The 21,362-nt window shown below is 50.7% G+C and overlaps 1 protein-coding gene across 2 annotated transcripts in view; it reads right to left on the reverse strand.

Annotated features, from left to right (window-relative positions):
- Positions 1-21,362, reverse strand: part of VAV2 (vav guanine nucleotide exchange factor 2) — a 158,427-nt gene that overhangs the window by 13,335 nt on the left and 123,730 nt on the right. For both annotated transcript variants that reach the window (XM_026062299.1, XM_026062300.1), the window contains exons 6-19: positions 18,750-18,848; positions 17,174-17,242; positions 16,009-16,109; positions 11,391-11,490; positions 9,546-9,641; positions 9,037-9,105; positions 6,005-6,091; positions 4,026-4,111; positions 3,682-3,814; positions 2,403-2,512; positions 1,745-1,846; positions 1,547-1,635; positions 670-686; positions 262-283 (exon numbers count right to left, since the gene is read on the reverse strand). In XM_026062299.1, coding sequence (XP_025918084.1) covers positions 262-283; positions 670-686; positions 1,547-1,635; positions 1,745-1,846; positions 2,403-2,512; positions 3,682-3,814; positions 4,026-4,111; positions 6,005-6,091; positions 9,037-9,105; positions 9,546-9,641; positions 11,391-11,490; positions 16,009-16,109; positions 17,174-17,242; positions 18,750-18,848 — 1,180 coding nt within the window. The remainder of the gene's footprint in view (positions 1-261; positions 284-669; positions 687-1,546; positions 1,636-1,744; positions 1,847-2,402; positions 2,513-3,681; positions 3,815-4,025; positions 4,112-6,004; positions 6,092-9,036; positions 9,106-9,545; positions 9,642-11,390; positions 11,491-16,008; positions 16,110-17,173; positions 17,243-18,749; positions 18,849-21,362) is intronic.

A 21,362-nucleotide genomic window follows, 5' to 3' on the forward strand; every position in this document is an offset into this window, starting at 1 on the left:
GAGCTGAGCACGGGGAGGAGAAGGGTCTTTCTGCAGGAGACCCGCTCGCAACTGCTGCCTTGGGAAGCAGAAGAATTGGACACCGCTGAATCCCATCGCTGGCTGTGCAGACAACGCGGCACTGATCTGCACCGATTAATGCTCCTTTCTGTTGGAAAAAGGAGCTTTCTCCATCCCCCATGCTCAAGCTTCATCGACACCTTCAAGCAAAATCAAGACACCTTCTCTATTTGCCCTCTTGCAACACAGTAATGCCCTTACCAGGTCCGGCGCCCAGGGACTCCTGCAAAGAGAGAGAAAAAAGGCTCAGTGAGGGCACGGCGGTCCTGGCTCTCCGCACGAGCACCCAGCAGAAGCCACAGGGATGAGAAATCATCTCCTCTGGCCTCACTGGCGCGTCCCAAAACACAGGACTTGCCGCAGCTGCGTGCTGGCGCTTCCCAGGGCCAGTGGCACGAGGACAGCGGTGCTGTGCCAAGTGGGCCAGTTTTAGCCTGGGGGAGAAGATGCCCATCTCTAAACCTGGCTTGCCGATTGCTGGGACCTCCCGAGACCTGTGCCGGCCTCCTGCAGGGAGCAGAGCTCATACCGCGGCAACCAAGCCCAGCAAGGGCACGGACGCTCCCCCGGGAGAGAAGGAGATGTGAAAAGGGCCATCACACAACGTACCTGCTCTGCTGAAGAACCTACAAGAGAAACAGTGAAATAAGTGGTTAATTTAAAAGGCAACAGACCCCGTTTTCTGCTTGTCTTGACACTACTGGTACCAATAAACTGCCATCAACGCTTAAACATCTTGAACAAAGAGGCAAAAAGCAGGAGGCTGGGGGTAGCTCTGCCACCAGTTCAAGTCAGTGCCCCTTTCCCCGGCTTGCAAAACACAGGGGAGGGACTGGAACTGGACAAGGACATTTTCTCATCTTGCACAAAGTTTTGAGGTTTTGTTTATTCCCCATTTCACTCCCTACCCAAAACCTCTCAAAGCTTCTCCGTGACAATCCACTGCAGCTCTCCCCCCATGGCAGAGAGCTCAGAGCAGCAGCCAGGGCTATCAGACAAAAACATGAGTCAGAGGTTTGCCTCGTTCAGCTCAAGGACTTAAACTTTGCCTCCCACACCTCAGCACTATTTGGGAACTGGAGATGAGGCCTCTCGTTCTCATCACGAGTGTTGTCCCTGGTAGACCTGGAGCATGTCCTCCTGCTTTCAGATAACCTACATTTTCTGGTGAAGAAATCATCAGCCAGCTCTGGTAAACACCCTTGCAGTTTGCTAGAGGGCTTGATGCATCCCATGTAGTACGCGGAGTTTCCGTAGTCCTCTCAAATACGTGGGACTCAACTGTTTGTTTTTTGGGTTTTGGTTTGTTTGGTTTTTTTAAACCACGAGCCATTATGAATTATAGCCCTGGGAAACGGGTGGGGAGTGTGCTCAGATTTTGTTACGTGCTTAGTGAAAAGCTGACAGAGCTTTTTAAAGAGAATCTTTCAGATCATTCGCATAAATTCATCTCGTCATAAGCTGCTAAGGATGTCAAATAACTTACCAATCTTGCAGGGGGGAATGATTTCCAGGCATTCCTTATGAGCGCCTGCTCCACATTTTGGGCAAAGATAGCCCTGGTAGAACGTCCCTCTGTGCAGAAAAGAAGTCAGAAAGTCTTAATTTCAGTCCCGGCTTTGAGATTTTCTTTGCACGTTTTAATAAGACTTTGATGCAGAAAAGCTACAAAGATATTGCTCACCTTAGGAACATCTTGCATGCTTTGCAGTTGGTGGTCTTTTCAAATGTGTACATCTGAAAGCTGTGGTGATTTGCATTGGCTTTCTCTGGCTTTATGTTGGACCTAAGGGATAAGAGGACAAGGGGGTTATCAACCTGCCCCTCTGAGCCATTCGGCACCCTGCTATCTGCCACAGCAGTTGCTGTCTGCATTTCAGTCAAAGTTTGGAAACCATGTGGACTGATAGGAAATCAAGTGGGAAAGCGAACTCAGGGTTCAACCGTATAGAGAGAAGATTTTGCATATTCAGCTTCATGGCTTTGGCCCTCGCCTGAGTCAGCCAATACCTCAGATCCACCCACGGTGCAGGTCAGCGTGGGGCTAACCCCTATCCTGAACAGGAGTAGCTCCCTGCAGCGAAAACCCTCCTTCGGGGACGTTTTACTCTAGCACGACGCAGTGCTTCACCCATCCATCCCTTACACCACAGCAATTACCACGGATGTCGGTTCAGACATGCACCCGCTCGCGCTTTGGTGCAAATGCTCAGGGTGGGTGATTCCGTGCTGGAACCGAACTCCCTTGTGCAGGGCCCCACTGTCGGAGCTGGGCTCTGCTAGTCCCAGACACCGTTGCCCTTGCGCTCGGTGACTGGGTCACAGCAGCCTGCCACGCTCACATTGCCATTTCAAACTGCTCCATCCACTTCCTCTTCATTTCTTCCGTCTTGCAGAAGAACTGGAAGCCCTGCTTTCCTTGGAGGTGAATTAGGTAGAAGCCGTATGACCACTGCAACAGATAACGAGAGAACTGATGGACCGCTGCACCCCGAAGGCCCGAGCGACAAAACTCGCGGCACTTTTATTCAGGCATCTTAACGGTTGGTTTCAGTGACTTCCCCCTTCTTTACTTCTCAAGGGCTATTGAACCTTTCTAAAGATAACAGTAAGGAAGGAGGAAAAATACCTCTATATTTCTATAACACATCACAACAAATGATGCCTGGATCGGCTCTGCACTGCTCACCAGGGCCAGATAGGATTGTATGGTGGCAGATGAGAGAACCCAGATTTTTCTGCTCCAGTGGATCCTCCCCAGCCATTATATGTCTCCCTGACAGCAAGTGACAGCCCAGAAGGAACATCTGACCTGCCCAGTGCACATATGTTCTGGCTGTCTCATCACAGCATTGCACAGAAAAATAGGAGAGAAAATTGCGTGCTTTGCTTACCATTTTTCCATGAGACTAGGAAGCATAAGAGAGCAAAGTGGAAATATATTTCATTAAAACACAAAGCTAGCAGCATTTCTTCAGCATCCAAGTAGCAAAATTGGTTGTTCTTGCCCAAATGTCACTTATCCCATCTGTACAATACCTCCTTGCATAGCACAGAAGTGGATGCAGCCATTAACCTAAGAGGTCCCTGCTCAATTCATTGCTGGGAGGCCAGTCTTCCTTTACGGCTGCCGACCAAGTCCAAACCCACCGGCAGAACAACGTTCCTGCAGTGGCAGCCGCGCTCTCTGAGCGCTGATTTTGGCAGACCGGTCGGCAACGCTCACACGGCCTTTCCAAGCTCCTCCACCCAGCGCCTCTCGGGAACGAGAGCGTCTGGACACCCTGCCCTCCTCTCCACCCCGCCCGACGTGTGCTCTCCGCCGGTCCCTCGCTGCCAGCTGGGCAGAAAGCAGGGAGCAGCTTCCGCTCGCTTAGTCAAATCATTCCAACTTCTTCACGGCTGTTTTGCAAGGATGGAGGTCAGAGGACCGAGCCCAGCCTTGCATCAATAAACATTTCCCAACTCTCTGAAAGGCTGCCCTGAAATCTGAGCCTTTTTTTTCCAGCTTTTTGCAAGCTCTATTTCTGCTTTAAAAGGCTAATGGGAATACGCTACCCGAGGACTGGGCCAAACAGCTCCAACACGCTCTCCAGCAGAGCTAGCCCCTGTTCCACCTACCTTTTTAATGTCCTTGTTGTTCATAGGGTCGTCAGTCATCTTGTGGAAGAGCAGCTCAATAATTTCTTTCAGCTCATAATTGTATCCTTTCCTTTTGCAGACGATCACCACTTTATCAAATAAAAATAAATACCTGCCCAAAGCAAAGAAACAAGCAGTTCAGTCAAATGTCTAATTAAGTTCACCTTTCAAGGACAGCACTTGGGGAGCTCTACAGACATTCTTCCCCAGCCAGCACAGTTAAATGCTCTAACTGTGCTATAATTTTACACTGATGGTGCTTTCAGCTGTTTGTATCACTTTTTTTTGTTTGTTTTTTTAGGAGAATGCCATTGCTCACTCACCTGTCCTGCTTCGTATGGTTTACTATGGAGCGGACCTTCAGTTCCCCGTCTATCTTCGGCCTCCCAAATTCCTCCAGTTTCACTTGCTGCAGAAAGCAGAGCACAACTGAGATTTACAGCCAGGGCTGGAGTTTGGGTCGGAAATACCCCAAAACGCAAATGTATCCAAACGTGGCGGGACGGCACATAGCAGGGACACACCCCCGCCCGTGGAGGAGCAGCTCTCCCTCCACGCGGTGCCAGGGGCATCACCACCAGCCCTGTCCATAGCTGCAAAGGTTGACGCGAGCAGCACCACCCGCACCGAAAGGGAGTCCCATGCACAACCACTGCCGTGGGGGGTCAGACCGGGACCGAGGGGTGACGTGGGCCTGGGATAGCTTCTGGGTCGGCTGATGCACCACAACAGGGGTCTCGGGGCAAGGCTCAGAAACCAAAGCATTCTTGCAAGATTGGGGATCTAGAAAGCAAAATCCCCATGCAATAAGCCATTTTTACAGGGTTTTCTACAAAACCGGAATGAGGGCTCTTATAGTTTTGACTCCCATCCTGACCCAAGACTGGAGGTTCTGGGAAGGCTGGAATCCAACCCAGGGTTTTGGTCAGTCTGTCTGTCAGCTCAAAAGCCATTGCAAAAATTACTCAATGCAGTACCGCCACTGAGCCATATGAATCATTCCACTTACACAGCTCTCCTTACAGGAAAAAAAAAAAAAAAATTGTGAAGCTGGTCAGAAAAATAAATATTTTAAACAGCTGTGTGTATAGGCTGTAGTTATTTCATTGCTGTGCCATGTGGGCTCTGTATACACAACACAGAGCAGTCCACAACTGCCGGCCCTGCACGACGAAGCCAACCACCGAGTGGGATTGCTCCGCAGACGGGAGCGACGGCTTTGCTAACGTTTCATCTTTGCGTCAAACCTGCTCTCTGTCTGCCGCAAGGAAGAAAAGCGGCTGCTTAATGCACCCGTTTACATTCCCGTTTTTATTGAGCGTGATGTCTAATTGTTCACACGGAGCAGGATGAGCACGACTGCTTCGGTCAAAACCCGCGAGCCGGAACGGCCCGCATCCCACCCGAGAACTTTGGCAGGTTTCTCTTGAAATTAAGAATTTTGTCTCCGCCTGCTAAATAACCATCAATTGGAAGCTTTCAAATGAAGTCAAGACTTAAAACAACAAAACCCCCCCATGACTCCTCCGGGAAGTCCTCCGGGTGGGCAGCTCCAGCTCAGCCCCCTGGAAAGCACCGCAGGTGCCAGACGCCGCGTTGCAGCACCCCGGGGTAAAGCGCTGCCGCAGACCAGCTGAGCCACCGCAGCTGACCACCCTCCGCGGCAAATGCGGGAAAAAACTCATTAGCTTGAAGCCCTTCCCTTGAATATTAAACTAATGGGCTTGCTCGGGGCTAAAAGCATGCGAGCGCTCGCTCGGTCGCTGGGGTCGGTCGACGAGCAGTAACGAGATCAGGCGCCCGAGGCCTCGGGAGTTTGGGAGATGAGCTTCTCCTCAAACTATCTGGCCGAGGTTTTGCGATTACGTGCGTGTCACGCGTGCCATTCCTCTCCAAACGTGCCTCGGTATGCTTTCGAGCGTCAGAACATTTAGTCAGCCTCGCTATCCTCGTAGCAGCGAAAGCAAACCTGCTTTAAATAGCAAGCAGATGCCTGAGAGTTTATCTGGGGAATCCTTGGGTCCCCCTGCACTGGTGACACAGAGAAAAAGTCTGAGAAACATTCAGTGTAACGCCACCAGCAAAAGCCGCCTTATTTCACAGCCAAATTGATTTTGTAATGTAGCAACCATTTCTGGACTGCCAGCAAAAACAGCGTCAAAGATACGGGGCTGCCCAAACACACGAGCATCGTTCTTAGGTGGCACGCTGGCTTCAGTAACAACGGCATTGAAAAAGCAAAAATGAGAATAATGATCAAAGGGAAGCTGGGAGGGGGAGGAGAGAGGATTGTCCAACTTACCAGATTTTCTATAGAGCTCTGAAATTCACTTATTTTCTTTAAAGTCTCTTTGTCTCTCTTTACTTCATTTATGTACATGGCCAAGTCCTTAAGAGAAAAGTGAACATTGATTTGTATTTTCCAGACAAAATTAGTACTTTTATTAAAAAAGAAAACCCATGACCCCTGTTCCCTGAAGACACATCCCCTCCTTCCCTCAACAGAGGAACAGGGCAGATAAGCAGCCCCGCAAGAATTACAACAGCAGCCTAGGACGTCGCAAACACAGGCTTTGCCAGCAGAAAAGGAAAAGCGGCTCAACATATTTCTGCGGAATTGAAAACAAAACCCCATCAGTTAAAACTAGGCAGAAGCAGGCACACGAGCCGGCTGCAAGCGCCGCGCTGGTACGCGGCTCGGCAGCGCCGTGCTCCCGCTCTGCCTCCTGCGACGTGGGTGCAAACCGTCCCCGTCCCCTGCCCCTTTTCCCTTTGCACAGCTTCACCAGGCGGATGCTGCAATTTTCCCCATCTCCCAGAAGAGGGCAATACGGGAATCCGGCCCTGCGCAGGCAGCACAGACAGGCTCCGGCAGCGCTGACGCTCCCCGGCCCGCTCTCCTTCCTCTTGCAGCTTTCTTCGCCAGAATTACCACCTTCCCCTCTGGATACAAAAGGGACGAGCTAGTCTTTGCCGGCAAAACAGGCACGCTACCCCGTTTGCGCTGTCCCGTTTGCGTCTCACGCGCTCACGGCGTCGGGGCTCAGCAGGCGAGAGCGCTCGGACGCTCGCGGTCTGCTCTCCCGGAACACCTCGCAGGAGCACCCCGAACCCATCGCGGGAGCCACGTCTCCAGCACCCCTGGATCACCGACATCTCCAACCATACAAATGCTATTTTGTAAAATCAGGAGACTCCCAACAGACATTATTCCGCCTGCAGAAATTCCCTGCTTACCCAAATTTTGACCCAAAGTGAGAGAATCCTATGCTTTCCACTAAAAAAACTTCTTACATCCTCAGGATCACATTTCCTCTGCCTGTATGCTTCTTATCTGGCCCCTGCCTGCTTTTTCTTGACCATAGCTTTTGTCACCTTGGATTAAATCTGAATGTGGAATTTTTTAAGACACCCCCTCAGGTTCAGCCCTTCCTCAGCTTCCCAACACAAGAAGGTTAATCACAGATGATAATCGCAGATCTAAGTGACAATACCTATAACATCACACAATACCCAACCGAGCCAGTGGCAGGGATGGTTATGAAGAATGACAAAACCAAAAGCCTTACGAAGCGAGGCCAGCGTCCCCTGTCAGCGCGCGTGAGACCTAAGCGGAGCGTTGCCATTGCTTCCATCTGCGGAGCAGAAGACCCTCTCGCGCACGAAGGGGAAATGCAAGCCCAGGATCTACAGGGACTTGCAACAGCGACAGCAACGTGCAACCTGGGTCTGCAGAATTTAGCAGGGGACCTTCCTCGCCCCCGCTGTCGCTTGGGCGCTTGGTGCTGCGCGCTCAAGCTGAGGGACGATGCACGGGCCAAATACCCACACGTGCAATTGTGCCCGTGGTGCAAATCCTGCCTCTGCGCCTTGTGCAAACGAGCAAACGTGCAAAGTAAAAGGGAGGTAAATCCCTCTGGGAAACGGAGCTCTGGTTGTAGATATTCAGACCCCCTGCACGGCTCTCCCACACCAGACGGCAGCAATGTCAGACGTCTACCAGCACACCAGACAGAAAGGCTGCAATCTTGATGAAAAACATTACTTCTAAGTTAAGCCTTGGTTCGCAGATCAATTAAAAATCAAACTGCGCTGCTTCCTATGCCGCTGGCTAGCCCAACGCAGTCTGAATTGCATCCGTGCTCTCCTGACGATGGGGCAATGGAAGCAGACAACCCTCTCTGATGGCTTTTTTTGCAGCTTCCTGCAAAAAATGCTGAGTCCGTAGTGCAGCCAGACTGTATACGATTACTTACTAGCACTGGTATTGCGGGGTATCTCACTCAACAGAAACCAGCTTTGGGGGATGTTTGGGGGACAGAGGTGATTTTTGGCATGGAAGGAAATCACTGCTGTACTTCCCCTCGCCAAGCGTATTTGGGCAAAGCCACGATCACGTACTGTGCAGTAGTGGATTGAGAATGCAACGTCCTTCAAACAACCTTAACTTTAAAACAACCTATATATTGACTCTGGATTCATGGGCTTGCAGGGATAATGGCTAAAAAGGTCAAACTTATGTAAGTGCTAGGAAATGCAGTGTCATTAAAAGCTGAGCCTCGGAGGTGGAAAACAAAGAGAGTGACCTCAGAAAACAAAGGGAGCCCAGGGATGAATCCTTCAGTGTTCTCAAGAGAGAAAACCTGGATTTAGCCATCATCTTAAAGTCAGATTCTGCTGATGATGATCCCGCTGTGAATTCAGCGTGTGCATGGGGGGACATAGCCAAGCCAGAAAACATTTGGATGATTTTTTTGTTGTTTTTTTGCAGAAGGTTTTCCTTGGATCCTGGGGGTTTTGGGCTGAAAGCTCAAAAAAATATTTAAACAAAATAAATTTTTGCCACAGAAACTCTTCATTTGTGGAAAAGGTATTATCGTCTTACAGAAAGAACATGTGGCTAAAAGGATTCCCAGCCAGCGGCTGGATGGCGCAGTGCGTAGGCGGCTCTGCTCCCCCCGGACCCAGGCACTAGCCTGATTTCTGCAACACTTCCCGGCTCACCGATGCAGCTGGAGCTCCTCCAGGCTTCCACTAGCAAAAACCAGAGCCAAACCTGGCACGGCACGTTTACACACAACAGGAATTAGCGCAAAGTCCCAACTTGTCAACAAACATCAGTTTCCCCAGATGCTTAAGGAGGCGGATAACAGGGAGGACGACAGGTCTGCTGCGAAGCAATCCCATTAAACAGCAATCCGTACTCGTCCGTGTGTCCTAAAGGAGGGGAAGTCTCCTCCCTTCGGGCTACGAGACCGTTTCTCCATCTAAGTCTCATCCAAGTCCCTGCGCAGCCCAAAGCACCGCCGCGGCGCTGCCCTCGCCCTCCCCTACCTGCATCGCCTCCAGGGCCTCCTTGAGCTGTTGCTTTTCCGGCCGGTCGGACGAATGGCTGAGCAGCTCCTGCAAAAAGCAGCGCGGGAGCGTGAGGAAGGCGGCCCACGTCGCTGGGCCCGCTGCAGCCTGGCAGCAACGGCAGCGCGCGGCCGAGCCGCCCGCAGCTACGGCCACCAGCGGGGAACGCGCCGAGCTGCCGGTGCTCGAGAGATCTGTTACGCGGAGTTGACGAGAGGAATTTCACACGTAATCAGATTATATGCAAGCTTATTTTATATTCATTAACTGCCTCTCAGGCTAACAAGTGCGGAATTACCCTGGGTCACCATACTTGAAGAGACGACACAAATATTATATCGCGTTAAACAGCTCTAGTAATTATTTCATTTGAAGGGAAAAATCCCCTCACTCTGCATTTGGCAATGATTCATCCTTCACTGTAAAAGCCAAAAGATGCTTCGGTGAGGATGACAGCTGGAGAGAAGCGTTAACGCTGAAACACTTACTTTTAACAGGAGATGATATTTCAAAACTCTTTGCATCGGAACCACCAGCAAATCTTGCAATTTGAATTTCCCATCCTGAACCTTTAGCGTGCATTCCTGTTAAAGAAATCAATAAATCAATAGCGAAGAAGTAGCTGGGGGAAAACAACTGCCCCCCACAACAGAAGCCTCAAATGTCCTAATGTTATGTTTTGCTTCTATAACCGCAGTTCTGACGCGAGACCATTCTCAGTCTCTGCATGCAGGTAGCCGCTGCCAGGGCCCAAACTGCCGAGGTCATCTACAAATAAAACGTAGGGTCTGGACCCTAAAACAGACATTTTCGTACAACCGAGCTACTTCAGCTAAATGAGATGCTGCTCATTAGGAGAGCACACGCGTGCTCTTAGACCTCTGGAAATGTCAAATGAAACACATTAGCTTAACTCACCTCCTCAATGGTTTGAGCTAATGCATTTTATTTGCAAGGGGCTAGCAGCAAGCACGCAGACAGTTGCTGTGGCTTGGCTGATAAGGATTAAGTCATTAAGATGTGCTAATGTGATCGCACGAAGTTTTGCGACTATTACCTTAGCACAGACCCATTTAAATACGAGACTGCTGTGCTGGCTGAGACCCTTTCCAGCAGCTCCCCCAGAGAGATTAGCTGAGGTGACACGAGGATGCAGTTCACATCATGATATTTTGATGCAAAATCAAGGGTACAATAGAAGAAAAATTAGTAAATATATAGCTTTATCCTTGAATTGTATTGCTGCTTTTGCACGGAGGATCAAAGTGTGTTTGCGGTAAACAAGGCTGGGCACAGACAGCCCAGCAAATTCAGATTAGCATCAAGACCAAAGCTGGGAATTAAAGCTGGGAAAAAAACAGCAGCTCAAACAACGCATCCCTTCTGGGGCTTGACTTACTTAATATCTCGATCAGACCCTATTTACACTAAGCCCTCACACTGAGGAAGGAGGACAGAGGAGAACCAGGGCGTTCGCCTGGAGACTCGGGTTCACCTCCGACCGTGTCACGAACGCGGTGCGTGACCTTGGGAAAGCCAGTGGGGTCCTGCCTCTCAGACGCTCGATGCTTGCAAGGACCCAGCCCTTGATTTCTCTGGTTCTTTTGCTTCCCCATCTTCCAAACCACTTCCCCTCTCGCAGAAGGGTGCTCTGAAGACAAGCTGGGAGCACTTGGGCGCCGCAGTAGCAGCAAGCCCTTAGCGGAGCTGCAACACGCATCTCCACGGCTCCGGAGCGGCTGCGGTCTCCTTGCACAGCTCCAAAGCGATCCAGGCACGGCACACAGGATGCTCAGCGAGTCCCGCTCGCAGCCCGCACCGGGCCTCCGCGGCGACCCTGCGGCCGACGAGCCGCGGCGCTACGCGCGGGGAAGGACAAGGCTGGCGGCGACGAACCAAGTCTCCTTTAGAAGATCTTCCCAGCCGTTCGTGGTTGTGGTTGATGGAGATAACCGGCTGGTTAGTCGGGCCTTCGGGGCTTTCCCGCTACTAAACCAGCTAACGGGGATGCTCCCGGCAGCAAAGCAGCCCCTGAACACCCCAAACCAAGCTGCCTGTTTTAATTAGGTGGGACAGGAAGGACAGAGAAAGGGGCCAGCAAGAGACCACAACTACATAAACTAGAGCTTTCTTCCCTCTCCATTCCCTTTGTGCCTCAACAGCACAAACTCATCCCAAATCCCTCCCGTCTCCCGCCAAGTCGAGCACCTCCACCCCCCTCCAGTGCCCGCAGCCCTTCCAAAAGCCAGCGGCACCGCGAGCGCCGGAAAGGAGGCGCAGAGAGCTGCTGCGCGGGTGCCCCCGGCCCCATCCCGACACCCCCGCCCGCTCACCTCCACTTTCTGCCGCACGTCCTCCCTGTTAGCGAGGAGGTGATTCAGGGTGTTCTGGGCGTACTCCATGTGGCTGCAGTACTTGCCATAAATCAAGAGCCTGAGAGGGGGGAAAAAAAATCACAAATTTAATCAGAAACACTTGTTGGCCGTTATAACCTGCTATAAAAAATATATATATATATATGCGCATGTATGGTGAAATTACAAGGCAAACAGCTATTCCCACCCATAACTGCTTAGCGAAGTATTAACACTCTTTTACTACCCCAGTCTTTAACGTTTAAGTCTTTAGATGTTCCCCAAGCCGGAGCCCGTTGGGGGGACTGGGCTCACGGTGAGCAGAAGGGGCTTTCTGGCCGGCCGAGCCCCGCTTTAGGGAGCACGGAGGCTCATCCTTCGTCGTCTTGGTGCCAGAGTCCCGGCCCCGGTCCAGCCCCGGCCCCACATCGCCCTACGTCCACCTTCATCCGCAGGAGACCAGATAAAACCGCAATTGCATGGAGCACAGCTAGCGCGACGCTGCTCCCGTCGCTCCAGCATTTCCGTGCACGCTCAGGGAGAGGCCCTGGATCAGGTCCCATCCGGAAACCGGTCGTTCCTCCTTCCTCTTTCGAACGAGCAGTTACTGGAAAGCCCGGCTGGGCTGCCTGCCTATCTCCTGCCCTGCGGACAGCAAATCCCTCTCTGCAGACAAGTTCCTTTTAAATATGTTTTTCTCTCCTGCGTGCCCCGAAACCGGGCCAAGAAATCACTTGTGCAAACCCAAAGGAAAGTCTCTGCCCCAAAGAAAGTATTATTTAGATCCAGATCAGCATCTGCTGAACCTATCGTGCTTACAAGTATGATGCATTTAAACACCCGCTCCTGCAAGATCTGTATTTTCACAGTGCCACATCAATAAATAGAAGTTCGGCCGCAAACCGAAAGACCTTTCTCAGCAGTGGATTATGAAGCAGCTCCACAAACGGCACCATTACATACACATTACGTCCTACGCTGGGCTTGGCTCAGCCCTCTCCTGCCCGGACTAAACGAGGGGCTGGAGATTTGGCAAACGGCGTGGAAGGGGGTGAGCACTGAACCACTGCTGACTGCCACGGCCCAACTCGCACGCCTCAGTGCATCGCCCTTCAGCTGCAAGTCGGCTTTTTCTCGAGATTACAAGAGGCGCCGTAATCCTCTTGATGTCTTGATAGACCTTGCACCTCCCCGACTGCAATGCTCTAGTTTTCTCGTTATGCCACATTAGCGTTACGGTTTGCAAAAGCAGAGCGTGTACGCGTCGCGAGCAAACCGCTTCCCCGCGTTTGCGGAGGCTCAGAGCTAAAAAAGACCAACCAAACGGCAACAACAGCCTAGTTCCCGCGAGTTTTCTCCAAACACGGCTGTCACCAGACCTTGCCAGCACTAAAGCCTGCGTATCCATAAATACTCCTGAACAAATCTTCTGTCTCCCAAGTCACACCTGCTCACGCCCCACAAAGCAATTGCCACCACCATGGTTGTGCCACTCGCATTGACGATTTGGGGATATTTTACTGAATCAGGATGAAGCGAAGAAACACCTCGATCTTGAGAAGCGTCCAGAATTATCTGCACTGCATCGGAGAAACAGAGGCTTCAAGTCCCCTTAAAACCCAAGGGCACATCTGTCTGATAAACACGCACGAAAGCTGCAGGCGCTCAGCAGCGCAGGTCGCCTGCTCTTTGCAGGAAGGGCCACAGGGACCTACCTGAGATCAAGAGACCGGATAATTTGGGGGAAGTGGGTTGTCACAGGCTCTGGAAACACAGCGAAGCTCTGTAAGAATACGCTGGGCTGTAAATTTAAACTTCTGACACGAGCAGTCCAGTTTTGCTGTGGATTCCCCCTTCTCTACCATTTCACTCATTAATCCTGCACGACAGGTTTGGGTTTTTCCCCCCTTTTCTTGCTGTTAACTGTATTGCTGCTGATAAGACACATATTCAGTCACCTGCTGTAACTCATCCGTTATTTCAGAGCCTTGTCTCGCGATGGAGACGGACTCGGAGCACCTGCCCCAGTGTCGCTCCGTAAACGGGGGATTCGCAGACCCAGGCGGGTAATTGAATAGAAAGATTTATGGGACCCGCAGTCCTCGACGAAGCAGCAGCCAGTACAGATTATTCTTCCGCCTTTTCCCCTTGACAACTTCTGAACGTGTACAATAATATCTATCTTGCCAGCACTCGGAGAGTTTCAAAGACGTTCCAGGAGCATAAATTCAAACCTCCAGCTTTCATAGAGGGAGATTTACAAACTATTTCCTTCCAAAAAAAGAAAAAAAAATCTGCAAAGCAGAGAAGCAATGCATCATTTTGCTGGGACGCGTATGGAAGCAAGAGCTGTTTGGCACCGATACATTAGACGGGAGGAAGGTCTGATATAAAAGGACCCAATGGGGACTCCGGGGGTGCACGTTCGCTTCTTGGTGGGGCCACGGTGTTGTCCCATGTGAGAGAGGGGAGATCATTGCCTCTTCCTGGGAATCCCGTTTCCTTTCTCTAAAATGGGATAGTAGCATCTCTCGCCAGCCCTTTCCCACCAATGCAGGAAAGGACCCTATTCAGACCAGGATACTCCAAACTTCATCCCTGGGGCCCTCTGCAGATGCCACCTCCAAACAACTGCTCCCTAAAAAGCAGCCACGTATCTCAGAAGATGAAATCCCGGCCTCGCTGCGCTTAATGGGAAAATTACTCCAACGTCAGCAGGGCAGAATTATACCCAGTTATTATGGGAGAGCTTTTACAATGCTAAATTCACTCCAGCAACAACCCCACGGTCCAAGAGCAATAAATTCCCTCCGTCTCCCACAACACAACAGCTCCAGAACTCACGGCATGGGTTATCTACGGCTATTCCCATGCAAAGCAGGGCGACAGCGCTGAACGGCTTCCCGGGGAATGGGGGACCAGCGTCTCAAGCGACGAGCACATTGCAGGGAAATCAGGGACTCGAGGGTATGCACAGAACTAGTGAGAAGCCAATGAGGGGAATGCTTCACTTTACTAGCATCGAATTTGCCATTTGAGGGGCAAAAAGCCCCCCAGGACAAGCCGGATTGAAGGGTTGACCAGCCCGGAGCTTGCAGCAGGGCCGGTGCTGCTCCGAGGAGCCGAACCATCGCCGCAAAAACGCTCGAAGCAGGGCCGTGCCGCCGCCGGTTCAGTTCCAGAGTTTGGCCTCTTCGTTCAGACGTGGCACAGATTGCTCCAGATGGGGATGGACAAGCTTATCAGTAACTCAATGCAAAACATTATCCATCCTGCTCCTGCAGGAACTCCGCGAGTGGAAGGCTCTGTGAGCAGCAGCTTCCCGCGATGTTTAGGTCCCTGGGATGTGAGCGGTATCACCACACTTTTTCTTCTTTCCCCAGAGATTTCCTACTGCAGCCGACCTAGCGCAGGAGCGTTGCAGTGGTGAAAGGGACTGGCTGGAAGCAGCTTACGCTGGAATTGTCCCCAAAAGACACGTGTGCATAACCCACGTGCCCGGCTCTGCTCTGACCACAGGCTCTCCGACTGCGGCGTCTCGGCAAGGGATTGCTGCCCGGGGACGGTACCGGCACGCACATGGACCAGCACAGCCAGGAGGCAGGAGATCAAAAACACCTACGTGAGTTTTATGAGTGTTTTAAAATTATTTGCATTCTTCTTTGGAAACTTTTTTTTTTTTAAATCCAAAAAACATTCACTTTCTAAACGAGGCACTGTGAATGACGGAATATCTGACCTTACGGCATATTATTAATGCAGATGGTATTTCTGCAGTTATTGACTTCTGAATGGCATTTCTATGTCTAGACACTGGTTTAATCACAGTGAAATAACACCCTGGCATGATTCCACAATGAATCAGACCTTTCATTAATATTAAGGATATTAAAGGCTTTTATTAACCTTATCTTTATGTTCCAGGGCACTCCTCCTTGCAGCTGCCAAAACACAGAACCTATTATGTTCGCTAAAGCAACTTCTATATTTATTCATCGCGCAATAGGCGCGGGACCACAGCAGTGCCAAATACCTGACTTCCTGCAGTGAAGCATCGCTTTGATCTAACCTGACCCAAGTCCCCTGCAAAGGAAGCAGTGACCCTAACACGTCACCTGCCCTCAAACCCCCACCGGCGCTTGCAGGAGAAGCCATCCATTGCAAACCATAACGTGCACATCTTCATTCCCCTCCGACACATCTGTGTCAACGCATTATGTGTTCGGCCTCTAAAATAGCTGGTCCCATATGGGAGGTTATGAGCCTGAGAGAACCTGCATCCTGCAAGATCCGAAGCCTCCACGTGGAGCCACAACACGGCTCAGCGGAGCACAGCAAAGATTTAGCCGACTATCAGCGAGGGGAAACATCCCATCACAGGCTGCTCTGCCCTGGATTACCCGACACACTTGCAGCTTCATTTGCTTGCTTCAGTGGAGGGACCAAGTGACGTCTGAGATGCTCAAGAGCATCTAAGTTGCTGAGGATACAATACTTGGTCGGCTGCAACCAGCTTTTCTATTCTGAGATGGGCCCTGCAGTTAGTAATGCTAATTTGTTAAGCCCGGAGCTGCCTGCAGACTGGGTTTCCTTTTACCTTTCTTTGAATTCCAGAAACACTTTTGCCAGGCTGCTTCCTCCAGACATCATAGAGACATCGATGGCTCTCAGGAAATTGAAGTGCACTTTAATTAGGTCCTAAAACAAAGAAACAATCAATACTTTAAACACATCCAAAGCAAATGTGCATGCAAAGCCTGAAGAAATGCACATTTGCTACTTAATTAGGCAGTCATTTTCTGTTCTTCTTTTTACCCATTAACTGTTTTTAATATGAGTCATTCTAGTGAGATACAGCCCTAAACCGCCATGAATGCAGAGCTATAATTCAGTTAGAAGGTTATACAATGATAAACACAGCTAGGACTTCCATGTATATTAAACTCCCTTTACTCGGTCCGGTGGGAGGCTTCGACCGGGATCCCACGCAAGGCAGCCCTGCTCGAGCAGGCGGGGGAGCAGAGCGCCGGCTGGCCTGCGAACGAATCCCTCAGGCACACGATGTGCCTGGGCTGATAACGGCACCGGCCGTATCCAGCCACCTTTCCTTAGGGAACTTGACTGCCTAATTGCACCAACCTGCGCTGCTCCTGCCGGCCTGGAGCAACGTCCCTGTCTCTGCCTCGGACGAGGAGACGGCGGGGGGCTCCCCGGGTGGCTTCCTCCCCCCGAGGCTGCTAATCTCCAGGGATGGGATTCATGCTTTTGATGGGATTCATGCTTTTGCCCTATTCTGCCCTATTCTGGGAATGGGGAGTCTAAGAGAGAGGAAGCGACTTGCTTAACATTAAAAAGTAGTCGAGTAGCAAAGCCAGAGACAAAACCCAGGTGCCCCAAGCTCCCGGGCAGCGTGGAACAGGGCCCTTCCGCCGCTTCCTGCCGTGCTTTAATTCAGAGACGTCCACGATTTTTCCAAAGCATTTCTAAGTATAGCTAAAGTACACACAGTCCAAATCCCAGCCACGGAACATCCTTGGTATCAAATTATTTTCTTACACAGAGTTCATATAATCCCCAACTTTAATTGGGTGTTAAAGAACATCTCCTAAACCCATTCGAGCCCTGCAGCGCACCGAGGACTGAAGCGATACAGATGAACGCGCGGATCGAACGTGAAATCTCAAAGTCCTTTCTTGAGCAGGAAGAAAGCTAAGCTGCCATGAAAAGAGCAAAGCTTTAAGCAACAGTGTTTACTCTGTTACCTCCAAATTGATAAAAATAGCTTCCATGTCCTGGGGAGTCAGTACCAGCTTCAGTGGGTTCATGTAGTTCTGCAAGAGGCAAATACAAAACTGACTGAAGCAAAGGAGAAGCGTTAACAAGTTTCTTTCTGCGTAAGGACGATATTTTTCACTCTTTCACCGGCTGCATTTATCTTGGCAGGGAGAAGCCAGGTTTTAACGAATCTGAGCGCTCGTAAAGGCAGACGAACGACAACACGTTTGTCAAGACCAGCCTGTGCCAGGGAGGCCAGGCAGGATGCGAGGAAACACCGGGGGCTTATCCTGACCCGAAGCTCCCGTTGGTTCTCCCCACGGGCACTTCCAGGCGTCAGGAGACACAAGACGTCCACCCGGGGTACGTGCATGCGCGCATGCGCTGGGCGTTATTTTACTTTTGCTTTTTATCAACCTGCTGGTTTCTGCACAACGTGGCAGTTCTCAGCTGCAGACGTGCGGAGCAGGGAAGCATCTTTTCAGCTCTTTGATTATCTCGCTGGAATTTCGCCCTTGAAGAGCGCAGATAATATGATTGCATCGGAAATGCCTTGCTGAACAAATACATATTAATAGAAATGTCTGCATGGCTTGTAACTACAACACACACAGATGCAATGCACCGAATACAGGACCTTCTACCCCACAGCACGCCAGAAAAATCTCCTTAGCCTTCGCAAGCTCTTTTAATCCATATCAAAGCAATAACTTAACTCTTTCTCTGGGCTGAAAGAGAAGTGTTGTACTTATTTTCAAAGAACGAGTGCTATTTACATAAGCAACCCGTACATTAGAACATTTCTTTGCAAAACGTGAAACGCTATTTTTAATGTGCTGGTTTCTCTCACAGCTTCTTTGCAAGAACTTTCAATGGATTAAGGCAAACAAAAGGAGAGGAAACAAAAGCATTAGGACAATTAGAAACGGCAGCTCGATTTTTATTATCCTTCTTTATTCCTGCTACTTTACTCTGCAAATAGAAACAATCTCCAGGCTCCCGCAGCATCCGCGACTTCACTATCTTGCTGAGGTGTTCATTTTTTAAAAGAAAGGCACAACAATAATTCATCAAAACCAATTAAAACCCATGAATTCAAGCAGCGAAATGTTACTTTTAATCCAATTAGTTTCAATGACAAGTCAGCACAGCTTCAGCACTTTTGCGAAATGCCCCGAATAAAGAGCCTCTTTCAAATTATTCAGCGGCAATCAGAGCGATAAGGTATCTACCAGCACGGGTCTTATCGGAGAGACCGGCCTGGCGGAGCAAGGCGTGGGAGCCTCTCACCCTGGGGCGAGGGATGGGGAAGGACGGCTCGTCTGAGCGCCGCAGGGGGGTTCTCGGCCTCTTTCCGATATGCAGCGATCAGAAAAAACACGCTGTTTGGCTCATGTGGCTACAGGCCGCCCATTCGTGTTGTCCGTATGGGTTTTCTGCATCCTCCTTCTCTTGCGGTTTTACATTTGAATGCCTCAACCCTGCCTCATCACAGCCGCCAGCCCTCGACTAACATGCGATTGAGGGGAATGCGGTGGTATTAAAAAATGGCTCCGTTCTTACCTTTTCTATATCTTCAAGTGTTTTGTAGTATTTGGCCTCAGTTTCTTGAATTTCTAGCAAACAGCAATTTCTTTTGTCATCTTCTGTCATTCCCATTTTCTGGAGAAAGGGAAAATAATGCCTGTTCAGATTTGTTCGGAGTGATCCAGCAACCTGCTCACGGGGAGCGGAGCTTTGGTTCAGCCTTCAGTGCTAGCAAACTCGTAACAAACACAGGTTTGGAAAGTCAGAAGAATACTGTTCACAACTGTTGTTAGCAGAAACAATTTTTCTCCAAAAAGTTAGAAGGAAACCCTGGCTCTACTATCAAGTATGTTTCGACACAGCGAGCATTACATTTTTGGTCTTTATTATAGCTATATCACCAAAGGGAACTATAGCTACAAGAGAGCAGCTAAAGCAGAATAAATGAAAGATAAGTACCGTTTTTTCCCCTATTATTTTTTGCTTAAGAAGAAACTCACAATAGAGCCTAAATGGGTCATAAATAATACGTTAGACTTATACAAATCCCCTGCCAGGGTTGCCTATTCTCATCAGTTTAGGTCAGATGTGATGATACATGTATTTCTTAAAGCCCCAACTCCTGGAGTCACTTCTCTAGCTCTTACGTTTGTAGAGAGAAGCTGAAGACAAGTGTTAGGAGATGGTGCCCTTAGCACAGTCTCTGAATCGGGGAGGTAATTCAGTGACTGGTTTTTAATGATCATGCAGAGGAACGAAAATCGTTTCTACACCCAGTTATAACTCCCAGCGTAGCTTTATCAGCTAGACGGAAACCAGTATTTTAATCAGTCTCTTACCTGCATATATCTAATCTGAAGCGTGCAGAAACACAAGAAACCAATTAGCATTGTACACTTCCTACTGCAACACATCTTAGGCAAAAAAAAAAAACAACCCACCCAACCAAAGTATTTCCAGCATTCAGACAGAAACGTGGGTGGTTATATCAATAACAGGTTCTTTAGCTAAGAGGAGGAAAGGGAGTCAGAGGAAGGAAAACACCAGGGGCCACATCTTCAGCTGCTCTTCATTGACTCCATCACTGGCCATCAGTACCCAAGAAACAGACATTAAGGCGGACACGATTACGGCCTTGGAGCAAAAAGTCAGGAGACCAGGCAGGAATTACTCTCTCGGAGCTAATTCCACTGACCCTAATCCTGCATGTCCCGCACGAAGGGTGCTTTCTCCTATTTTAGCCTTCCATACAACAAATTTCCACCAAAAACTTCCCAAGGGTCAGTTCTTGGGCGAATCGGCTTCTGCAACTGCTGACAGAACGGTAAAAACACCAGTGGCCAAGGAGTGGTGTTGACTTCAGCGTTGATGCTGGTGGCTCCAAACAGCCCCTGCACTTTGACATAGATCGGTGGAAGGTTTTGTGCCCTGCTGCTCCCTGCAGCCACGCGTTAGAGGAGCGAAGGGAGCTGCAGACATGGCTTGAAGCAATGAGACGCCTCAACGAGCACCACCACGGTCCTTGTACCGCTCACAGCCAGACCGGGACCTGGATCCCCATTAAACCGGGAGTCAACGGGGGCCACAGGGCACGAGGGCTGGTGAGAACCCAGCAGGCAGGCAACGGCGCGGCTCAATGCCGGGCTCGTGGGCTTCATGGAGCGCAAGCCTGCCTTCCCGCACCTCCGAGCACCTCGTGCAGCACAGTCACGGGTCGGGCTCAGGGGATTTCATTGATCAGTGAACTTGTCCATTTATCCTGCTTCGTTACAGCGAGTTATGTACTGTTGTCAGCCGCTGTTTGCGGCCAGGAGACAGTAATTAGAGTCTACACGAATCCCGGGGCTGGCAGACAGCAGAGGGAAGGAGAACATTTGGAAGCTTGCGCTCCGGTGAAAACCTCCCTTTGAGCTTTGCATCAGCAGAAATCAGTGCAGCCCTCTCCGTTTCGCTGGGGAGACAGGTCTCAGGGACTCGCGTCTAAATCCTGGTCTCTGAGGCTCTTCCAAGACCAACCCGTCTGCAAACCCTCCCCGCGGCGGATGTCACGGCTCCTCGAGGAGCTGCCCATCGCAGGCCATGGGGCGGCGGGGCAGGAGCGCAAGGAGAGCTGGGGCAGCTGCGTGGAGCGGGCAACGTGCTGTCTGCTCGCGGCAAGCCAGGGCTTTCCGAGGTGACGAAGGGAGTCGGGACCCATCCCCTCTCCCTGAAGACATGTGGTGCCCTGCGGGCCAGCCCCAAAAACCTCCGCTTTAGGAATCCACCTGCTCCGAGTCACGCAGGCGGGAATAACCGCGCAAAGCGGGTGCCCCTCGCAAAGACCTGCCCGCGCTCGCCTAGAGCTAAAAATCCTCGCGCTGGGCGAGATGCACATCTGGCTAACGGAGCGTGCGTGACCCTTGGCTCTCCCCTCTCCCCCAGAGCGGGCTGGAGTGACGCGCTGCGTTGGTGCAGCAGGGAATTACCATTTTTAGCTGATCTTTTATGATTTGGGCTTATTAGGTCTCCCTTCCCTCCCCAAGCTTCTTCAGCGAAGGGCTGGGAAGCTCCTCAGAGCATCCCGCGGGCCAGCGCTGCCCCAACTCCGGCTTACTTCTACCCGTCGTGAGGCAGCTCGGCTTCGAGGAACGGTGCATGGGGATTCGCTTC

The sequence above is a fragment of the Apteryx rowi genome, unplaced genomic scaffold, assembly GCF_003343035.1.
Source record: "Apteryx rowi isolate R43461 unplaced genomic scaffold, aptRow1 scaffold_19, whole genome shotgun sequence".
NCBI lineage: Eukaryota > Metazoa > Chordata > Aves > Apterygiformes > Apterygidae > Apteryx > Apteryx rowi.